The sequence below is a fragment of the Nothoprocta perdicaria genome, unplaced genomic scaffold, assembly GCF_003342845.1.
Source record: "Nothoprocta perdicaria isolate Ctin4 unplaced genomic scaffold, notPer1 scaffold_230, whole genome shotgun sequence".
Lineage (NCBI taxonomy): Eukaryota > Metazoa > Chordata > Aves > Tinamiformes > Tinamidae > Nothoprocta > Nothoprocta perdicaria.
The window spans coordinates 1,085,365-1,095,800 of record NW_020455456.1 but is presented as its reverse complement, the minus strand read 5'-3'; the positions used below and the strand labels follow the sequence as shown (position 1 = coordinate 1,095,800).

Genomic DNA, 10,436 nt, shown 5'->3' with positions numbered 1-10,436 from the left:
ATTTTATTTTATTTTATTTTATTTTATTTTATTTTATTTTATTTTATTTTATTTTATTTTATTTTATTTTATTTTATTTTATTTTATTTTATTTTTTTAATGCTGTAACACAGGAAATTTCATTTAAGTGTTTAGAAACAAGCAAAAAAGTGGCAACATTACTGAATACTGAGTCAGGCTGGAGTTGGATGAAAAATTTTCATCTGAAAAACTTGCTTTAGGTGGGGAGCCCTGGATGATCCCAGGTTTTGCTACAGAGGGAGTTTAGTGCTTGAGCAAAACTGCTCCAAGTAGTTCCCAATAGTACTTCATTCTTACCATACCTCATTATAAAAATAATCTCTGTTCTTGTTCAGTTCTTGCTGTTCCTAGCCTGCTTGATGCCAATTTGCAGTAGCACAAAAAGCAGGGGGAAAAAAAAGGGAGCCGTGACTTCAGTGTGAACCAGCTAAGCCAGAAAAGCCACTGTGTGGAAATGCTGCTGCCTTGTTAATAGATTGACTATCTGCAGTCACATTCCACTGTATGGAGGGAATCGTTACTGTCATTCCTGCTAATCCCGTTGAGCTACCTAGTGACCAGGATAACAGCCTGGGTTTAGTTACGTTGTTAAGAACCATCAGCTTAATTCTCCTTGGAGGCAGTTGAGCTGTGAGCATGCGGAGGAATCTGGTTGTGGCTTGACTTCCAAAACGATGGTTTGAAAGTTTCCACTTGCTTGCTCCATACACAACGTAAGGAGTAACCTGAATCCCTTATCTGGGAAAAAGCTTGGTGCCGTCTTATACTCATTCCTGAACTATAAAAGCATTCTGATCATAGTAGAATTCATCAGGAATTGTTTCTCTCCAGCAGTCATGACAGCAAGCAGTCCTTCATTTTCCAAGTTAGGAAAATKCTGTTAAAAGCCTGCTCAGAGAGACTTCAGGAAGTTATTCATTTTCTATGACCCAACAGTTAAAGTAGATTTTTTTTCTGATTTAATATCTTTGTAAAAGATATTTAAAAAAATAAAGATATTTACAAATTATTATTAATAATATTATTTATTAAAGATATTTACAAATATCTTTGTAAAAGATATTAAAGAAGAGTACTTTTATGTTTAAAAAGACTACTGAAAGAGTCAACTTCTGGCCCGCAACGTGCTTTTCTGCAAATGCTGGGTTTGGGAGGTACCTACACACTGTGCATTGGTCTGTACATTATAGAAGGCTTTTTATTTTCCAAAGCTTCTCTTGACTCCATGCATTTAAAGGCCTTTCTGTGTGTTCAGGGTTTGTGTGTGTAGCTTCTTTTTGTCTTTCCCATCTATCAAGTTCTGTTGCATTTTCCTTAGTGATGTAATGACAGATAACTGGCTTGGCAATGGACATGCAGGTAAGTGCAGTGCAGTTTTCTTAATAGTCTTTTGCAACTTTATAGCTATTTAATGACTTTAAGTGAGACTGCTTTGGTCTATATCAGAATAGACTAGTTATGTGTGTGCTGTKAGTTTTTGGCTTTCAAAGCGGCTTGTGTTAGCCTCAGCTAACCTGATGAGAAGGTCATGTCTGACTTGGCCCCACATAATGTCAGTAGAGAATCAAGGAATGAAAATCTGATCTCCTAGTTAGGAAGTGTTCTGCCTTTTACTAAAATGAGCCCAGGATTACACCTGTGTACTGTTTTCTCTCATGGTATGTGGTAGGACCTGTGGATGTGCATTCTTATTCCTTCTAGCTAAGAACAATTCTTGGGTTGGTTAGAGTTCTCAAATTCACTTTACAGCATTCCTTCCTTTTGCTTGCTGACAAGATCTTTTTGTGAAAAACGCATCTTGAGATTCATACCAAGCATGTGAAGTGCAAAGTCCCCTTAGAAGGGATTAAAATGACGATCTCAATAAGCAGTTTCAATAAAGCAGTTCTTATCTGCCCAAATCCTAAAGAGGAAAATGTGGAATCATTTGTTGTGCCCAAGAGAGTATCCATCAGATAGTTTCCAGCCTGCCTCTGATGTTCATTCTTTATCTAATTTCTGGCCCTGTCACCCGAAGCCTAAAGCAGTAGCTCCAGTATTTTGTATAGGGTTATTTTAGTGTTTATTAGATCATTTATCAGTTCCCTCTGTAGATACCAAGAGTGATTGTGCATCTGCAGTCAGGATTGAATGCTGTGATGGGCTGCCCCTACTTTGGTATTTGAAACTTTCTAGCTGAGAGGGGTCGATCCCACAGAATTATATCTTAAAAATGTTGCACATGTTTGAGGTGAGACCGAGCCACAAATTTATGTCATCTTCATAAAGGGGAAATCAAAACAKTTTAAGAATTACGTTTGAAGTATTACAGAAAGAGGAGCGGTTGTTTGGGGTAAAAAATGTGGATTTTGTGTGTTTTYGTTAGAAGTGGGGCTGTTCTTGCTTGTGTTGAGTGGCCTGTGTGCAAAATGAGAAGACAGTTATCTCAGTAGGGCCTTTATCCTTGTGTCCAGTACTCCCAGAGCCTGGACATGGCTTCATTTTTCTGGAAATTTTCCTCAGTTCTGGGCTCTCCAGGACAAGAGGGGTGGGGAGCTTCTAGAGAGGATCCAGTGGAGGGCAACAAAGATGATGATTAAGGGACTGGAACTTCTTTCGTATGAGGAGAGACTGAGTGAACTGGGCCTGTTCAGCCTGGAGAAGAGAAGGCTGAGAGGGGATCTGATTAACATGTATGAAGGGAGAATGTAGGGAGGAAGGGGCCAAGCTCTTCTCACTGGTGGCCAGTGACAGGACAAGGGGCAATGGATACAAGCTGAAACACGGGCAGTTCCATCTCCATGTGAGGAAGAACTTCTTCACTGTGAGGGTGCCAGAGCCCTGGAACAGGCTGCCCAGGGAGGCTGTGGAGTCTCCTTCTCTGGAGGTCTCCAAACCGGCCTGGATGCCGCCCTGTGCCCCGTGCTCTGGGTGTCCCTGCTGGAGCAGAGGGTTGGTCTAGATGATCTCTAGTGGTCCCTTCCAACCTCAACCATCCTGTGATTCTGTGGAAGCGAGCGTGCGCCCCGTGAAGAGCTGTGGGGCGCYGGAGGGGGCGTTGAGGTGCTGTGGGGCTGGCACGGGGCGCACTGGGGCTGCGTGTGCCGGCACTAACGAGTCCACCTCGGATGAGTGACGCCCTCGAGCGGGTGGGTTTCAGATTGAGTTCCAGTTCCAGCCAGCCGGGGGCCTGGCAGCGTTGGAGCCGGTCACAGAGGTGCGGTTGGCGGCGGCGCTGCTCAGTGCAGAACCTGGCAGAGTGCTTGGCTGCCGCTTCGTGTTTGCTGCTGGTGGCTGGGATTGGAGCTGGGGAGCACGAGGACCAGCTCATCTCCCGGGAAAAAGGCTGAACTGAGGCTCTAACAGTGCCACAAGTACCACATGTAGCTGTGRTGCTTGGAGCTGGAGATGCTGACGCGGGGTACAGCTCCCTTAGGCGGTGGTGGCTCCCCAGGGAGACGTCTTGGGCAACGGGSTGCTTCATCTGGTGCCTCAGCCGCGGGTGAGGGAGCGTGTGGACTGGTGTCCTGCTCRCCAGTGGACATGGCTGGGGCACGAGGATGTTCTGCTCTGCTGCCTATGGGAGGTACCAGACGGACAGAGCAGCGGAACTGCCTGCAAATCCTGTCTCTCCCAGTGAGAGCGGGAGCCCAGCTACTGGTTTATGTTTCTCTAATGCCTTTTTGTGTCTCAGCTGCCCTGCACCGAAGCACCAGCATGTCTGTGTTGAGAATGAGGAGACACTAATGGTATAATGATCAGGAAATCTGTGTTTTTTRTATGTGAATTAATCATTTGATACCTCTACTAGGAAGTAAATAGCTAATGATAGCTTAGGTAAGCACAGAAGCCCAAATGCTCTAGTGTACTGAGACCGTTTTCATTAACTGAGGAGGCATTTTCTAGCCCAGCAATATAGAATGACCATGTTGGTTCTCTTGCTTAGCTTTCTCATTAGATTGTGGACAGATCCATGACTTTTGGCAAAGTTTCTGGGATAAATTTTTAGGATTTTAGTGGTGTGTCATGCCTACAGATCGTTTGAGACGTGTACTCCCTACTGCCTATTCTAAGTTTCTCGAGTGTCTATGAAATTGATGGTAACTTCTTATTTTTCTCCTTTTAACATTGCAGTTGCTGATGATTCCTCTCATCATGTCTGTACTTTATGTTTGGGCCCAGCTGAACAGAGACATGATAGTATCATTTTGGTTTGGGACAAGATTTAAGGTAATGCCAAACAGAATATTGGAAAAGATAYTGTGCGTAAGATGCACGTGAAGGGCCTGCTGGACTTTATTGTTTCTGTATAAACTAGAAGGCACAATACAAATATCTTCTCTTATTGAACATATATTGAACATATTCTRTGCTTATACAAAACTACAGAGTCCTTGAGAAGCAGTGAGGACAAATTTCTCAGGTCTTGCATATGCTGTTATCCATCATGGCTCTACTGGAAAGACATCCTGAAATTTGAAATTTGTTGGCTTGAAAGAAGATGAAAACTTTACTCTTCCTGATTATCACTAACCTCCAAAAAAGCTTAACAACGGTGGCAAAAACTGTTGGTATATTAATTGTCTCTTTAGTTTGCAACCTAGGCTGTGTCTGACAGATCTTGTAGAGAAAACTCATTTAATATTTCTTTCCAGTTGTTTTCAAGTTCTGAGATATTGGTCTTTTCAGGTTTAAGCTAGCCATGGAAGATGGTGCAGGATCCATGTGCTTATAATGTTTAAGCGGGTATGATTTGTCTGAAAATTATAGTTATTGTTAGGAGTATCCTGCCTGTTATAATCTATTTAACTTAATATATTGGATTTGTTTCACCTTGAAAATACTGGWATAACCATACCTCCAAAAGGTACATTGAATCATATGCAGGTTTATGTCCTCTGCTTTACTTACAACTTCTTTATGTCTGTTTAATTCTCCTTTAGGCCTGTTACCTGCCATGGGTTATTCTGGGATTCAACTACATCATTGGAGGATCGTATGTATTTACTAACATGGCCACGCTATAAAGGCTTTCCTAGCTGTGTGTCTTATCACTAAATTTAGCAGCTGTATTAAAAGGAGAGGCTTAAAGCTGAGTACCTGCCAGCTCTCAGCATCCCTTGGTCTGTCTTGCTCTGYTTGACTGACCTGTGTGATGCAGAAATCGCCTCCTTGTGCCTCCCCTTTCACACGGGTGCCCCGTGTCGGTGGGAGCCTCTTGGTGCCGCTGTGACACAGTTAGTGACGAGCACAAGTGATGGGGGAGACTGGCAAGAAGAGACGCGAGTGCAGCACTTGCACGTCCCTTCCCTGCCYGTGCCTCCTACTGACCCATCTGCCACGTAGGGAAGCTGCTTGCTGTTAGATRCCTGCTGCTTCAGTGCATGACGGAAAGGGCCTCCATTCAGCAGGGGTTTTACAAAGTTGGGAACAAAACTRTTGAGCACAGGCTGGCCCGTGGAAACAGCAGCAACTTCCCGAATTAGGTAGACTGTTATTTTAGACACTAAGAGCTATATGGTCTGATTCACTGGTGTAAAMAAGCGTTCCATGACATTTTCAGTGCAGTTCTAGTCTTGGAAGGGAGGGTGAAGGAGCCTGCTCATGTGCTAGCACTGAAGGCTGATGCTCTAAAAGGTGCAATGCAAAATGCTGAAGGAAGGGGAGATTTTTGTGGCCCGTGGCCATAGGGATGCGGCAGCCTGGGACAGGTCCACAGGGTTAAACTGGCAGAAGATGCTCCCTCATCTCTGCAAAAGAGCATGTGAACCAATTCTCTTTTTCTTTTATCTTGCAGGGTCATCAATGAACTGATAGGAAATCTGGTTGGACACCTGTATTTCTTCTTAATGTTTAAATATCCAATGGATTTAGGAGGAAGGACTTTCCTGTCCACACCTCAGTTCTTGTAAGCTGGATTTATTCTTTGGTTCCATGTTTATGTGGAACAGTCTTCTACCCAACACACATTTGTTGGGACGGCAGGGRGTAAAATATTTTCCTAAATTAATCTGGATCAGTTTTTCAGCTGTTGCATGCATGGGAAATCATACTGGATTATAGTGACTTGTCAAAGAAAGTAGAGTTTTCTGTTAATAGAGTTTCTTGTTGACTGCTGAGGTAGAAATGCTACGCTTGTGGGTGGCTTTTTGTCTGTTCCTAAGCATGAGATAAGAGTCACGTTCCTGCAAGTGTATCCAACTGTAATGGAAGCCTCCCTGGCAATTAGCAGGCAATATCTGGTTTTGTGTGTTGTTTTTAATCACATTTTCCCCTGAAGATTATCTTTTAGCTGCTACAATGATGCATGAAAATACAGATACCAGGCTAGCAACCTGCAGCAACAACAGAACAGAAATCTGTTGCAGATCTGCTCRGTACTGTAATACGTATTTTGCTCTATATTTGATGTGAGGGGCCTTGACTAAAACTGCTAATTTCTGAGGTGCTTTTTCTTACAATCTGTTCATTGTTTTGGCGTTGAAACACTGAGATCAGAAACTAAAAATATTTCTTTAGTTCCTTTTTTCATCAYCCTTTCAGGTTGTAAATCTTTCTCTGCTAAGCTTTAGCAACTGAATTAACTCTTTTTAATAGGCTAAAATGTCAATTAAAACATGCRAAGTTGAATTACAGTTATATTTTCTGTACAACTTTTAATCCGAATGAGGGGGCTGCAYGCTCCAGATTTGTCTTTGGAAAATGCAGGTAGATTTTCATAGAGATGAGAAGAGAAAATGTTGCCTTTAAAATGTCGTTCCAAGTACTAACGACCAGCARTCTTATTGATTATGTGCAATTCTCTTGATTCCTGTTACAGATATTTAATTCTTTTCTGTATTTGAGAATCAAGAACGAAGTACTACAGACATCTCTACAGAGGGATAAATTCTGTCTCTGTGCTGCTGCAGTGTTTTATTTAATAGATTTTTGTGATGAATTATTGATACCTTTAATATAGTAATGGGCTTTTCTATACARTATGACTTGTATAAAGGAATTTTTGTTGTTGCTTTTTTCTTCTTTCTGTCTTGGATCTTAGCCACATTCAGCAAGGGATTTACATGGTATCTATACTATACTATATATATACATGACTCTGAATCAATAGCATCACTTACAAAATACAAAAGTTGTGTTTTTAGATCACTGCCTATTCAAAGGRTAGCCTACATTGGATGGAGAGGTTTTGCTGGCCTGGTTAAACTCTGCTTTCAGGCAGGTTACGTACCTGACCCTGTGTTTCCTTTAGTCTCTTTGGTCCTTAGTTCCTCAGGAATCTTTGCTCTAGGGATGCTAGAGCTTTGTAAGTATTAAGAGAGAGATGCTCAGCAGTGACTTGGATTCTCTTTTATTTTTTTTAAATTCCCTGTTTTCACAGGGAATTTTGTTAATCCTCAGCATGCTGAGGACCTCATACTTGGAAAGAATTCTGTGAGATATTGCTGTGAAAAGCCAGTTTTATTGCAAAGTCCAGCAGTTAAAAGGCAGTGTGTAGAGAAGCAGCTTGGTAGCTGCACCCCGCGGTGTAACTTTCTTCCTCAGACTCTCTTCCTTTCTCCCCCATGGCTGGTCCTAGGTACCGCTGGCTGCCCAATAGAAGAGGAGGAGTGTCGGGCTTTGGAGTCCCGCCCGCGAGCATGAGAAGAGCTGCTGAGGATCAGCAGGGTGGGAGAAGACACAACTGGGGCCAAGGTTTCCGGCTAGGTGACCAGTGAAGACCTTCTGCCGTCGAAAACCAGCAGTTCTTTGGTTGCAGTAGCACGTAGGACCCGTCCTTCCTGGTACAGAGCGTGCTGAAGAATGAGCTCTTTGTAATATTGTCAGATTTAACTGATTAGCAAGAATTTTTTTTCTGATGCAAGACGATATTAAAAGCTCCAGAAGGGAAAAATGTAGTTCTTGCTCCAGGTTAGCAAATAGTATTCAATTCGATTCTGCCATTAAAAAAGCCTTCTTTGTACAGTATTGTCTTTCTGTAACAAGGGGTGTCCACGTGGGCACCTGCTCCTGTGATGCTCTGAACAAGCTCGTGGTGTCTCACCCTGTGTGTTCAAGGCTTTGCTGGCTGTGGGAAGGTAAGAACCCAGCGTGTGGCAGAGGGATCAGCCTAACCCCTATGATTAGGAAGCTGATTTTTCCTGCAGCTGCAGTCTAAGGTCTTTGGAAACACTGTTTAAGCRATAGGTCTCCGCTGCCCTTTATAAAGCAAAGTGCAAGTGTTTCATTTCCATTATTAAGATGTATTTTGAGAGCAGTTTTTTGCTGCCACGCAGCGTTTGTGCCATGTGCTGCAGTGTGGGGTGGGCAAGACTAAGAGGGCTTTGATTTGAAATTGCAATAACAAATATTCCCAGAATTGAAATCTCTGAATTCTTCGTGTCACGTACAAAACTTGCTGTGTTTAAACTGAGCTTGTGGGGGGGGGTTGTTTTGCTTTTTTTGGCATCTGTGAGTTCTTGGTGTCAGGGTTTCTTTTTTGATTGCAAAACTGGGTCACACAAATACTAATCTACAACTTAGTAACGTATGGTTGTAGCTGATGTGGAGGGGACTGACCACAGCATTGTCTAACTGAATTTACATCTTTCTCTCAAAAGCTTTAAGATGTCAAAGAATCAAAGCTAGGGGGGGAAAAAAATACCCTTCCAGGTTCAAAGTACAATAGGACAGATTGCTTCACTAAGGACTCTTCCACTGTTGAGTAAAGAACTACATAAAGTGTCTATTACTATCTTATTTTTTCTCTTGTTCAAACTTTTTTGATGTGGAGAAGGGAATGACTGTGCAGAAGGAGGGTTCTTGTGGGCAGAGCATGGGGTGAGGAGCCAGGAAGCTGCCATTCCAGGTAGGACTTGAGTCACCATATGAACTTGAGCCAACCTCTTGCTTATCTCTGTGTTCCTGTACGTGAGGAGGACTCGTGTGTGTCTCATAGCATCTGGAAACGTAGCTGTCCCTCCTAGTGAGAGGTGARTCCTGGGCTCGTGGAAAGGACAGCGCTGGAGCTGGCAGTGCCGCTGTCCTCGGCTCAACTGAGAATTTRAGCTGGAGGTTAGTTGCCCTTCTGTAGTTGGAGGAAAAAGAGCGCTGCTAATGTGAGGCTCAGATCTTAGGCTGATATTTCCTCTAGCATTTGGTCTGGCTTTTTACTGGATAGTTGCACCACACAGGGCAGTTGTGCCCCAGCATACGTGTCTCGGGCACCAATAATCAGGTGAAGTGGATCTGGGCCAAAGTGTCTCTTTACTACCGGTTTTCCTTCACTAAACCCGAGTTACAAACCTTTAAAAACTTGTAAATACTACTTGCGGCTTAATGTGAAATATTAAAGTGAAGCAGTCGGCCTGGGTTTTCACTGTCTCGTATCCAAGACGCATGCTCCCATTTCCTTATTGCACCTGAATTTTCTTGACCCAGCTTATGGACARGTGTAGGAAACCAGTGATGATCCTATTGTGTGTTTAGATTTTACCAGAACGTGGAGAACCRGAACGTCACAAATTGCCTGCAATTCCTGTCCATTCAGTGGTAAGTTTTATAGATGACCTTGTCCCCGTGTAAAACAGTAGGAGGGAAATAGGACTGCACTGCTGTAAACATTAATCTGCTGTTGACCCACAGCTGCTATTGATGCAACTTGGTAAGTTTGGAACTGTCACTTTTGTAGGCACTTTTGGTGCAGCTGCTTATCTTTAGTCATGGCAGTGTCCCTGGCACCAAAGCATTTGCCTTTGTGTTGGGTGAGGACCTAACTGCTAAGCGAAGATCTAAACTCGGTCTAAACTCCCGCACACTCAAATTGCAGAACCTCCTTCCATGGCAAGGGCCAGCGTGGGGACACGAGGGGGCAAGGGGTGGCAGAAGTCGTTGCCTTGGCCTGGGTGCTGAGTGGGTCTCGCTTTGCCGGGTATCCTCCTCCTCTAAATCAAGAGGAAACGGTCTGCAAGAAAAATAGGCTTCTGGTACGTCTTGATTTGCTTTTGAGAAAATTCAATTTATTTTCTTTTATGAAAGATTCACTTCAGAGTTTCCTATTACAGATTATTCCTRTTACAAGTTTAGTTTGTGTGTTTCTGTATTGCCGCTGGCCCGAAGYGCCGCTTGTGTGTCCTTCAGCTGGCCACGGCAGCCTCTTGTCAAATGGGAACCTCCTTTCTTACTTTGTACAGATAACTTCCCTTTTTGTAATCAATTTTTTTTTTTTGTTGGCAAAGTTTTAAATTAAAGTTTTAATCACTGCTTTGGTCTCCGTTTCCCTAAGTTGTATTTCAGCCTAAAACCAGCTTTCTAGTGTGTGTGTTTGCAGGGAGCAGGAGCCCCGTGTTGTGGCACCACCTCCTGCTGCTGATCAAAAATACAGAAGAAAATGGCCTGCTTTATGGGAGAGGATGGAGGGAGAATCTTCTCTTAACTCTCTCATCAACTGCAAAATT

General features: G+C 43.2%; 1 protein-coding gene across 1 annotated transcript in view; it reads left to right on the top strand.

Moving 5' to 3' along the window:
* The window catches only part of DERL1 (derlin 1), a 15,006-nt gene extending 4,805 nt beyond the window's left edge, over positions 1–10,201 (top strand). The window contains exons 4-8 of the mRNA XM_026039488.1: positions 1,354–1,380; positions 4,135–4,230; positions 4,944–4,996; positions 5,798–5,908; positions 7,580–10,201. Of these exons, the coding sequence (XP_025895273.1) occupies positions 1,354–1,380; positions 4,135–4,230; positions 4,944–4,996; positions 5,798–5,908; positions 7,580–7,718 (426 nt within the window). The 3' untranslated portion in view covers positions 7,719–10,201. The remainder of the gene's footprint in view (positions 1–1,353; positions 1,381–4,134; positions 4,231–4,943; positions 4,997–5,797; positions 5,909–7,579) is intronic.
* The last annotated feature ends 235 nt before the right edge of the window (positions 10,202–10,436 follow it).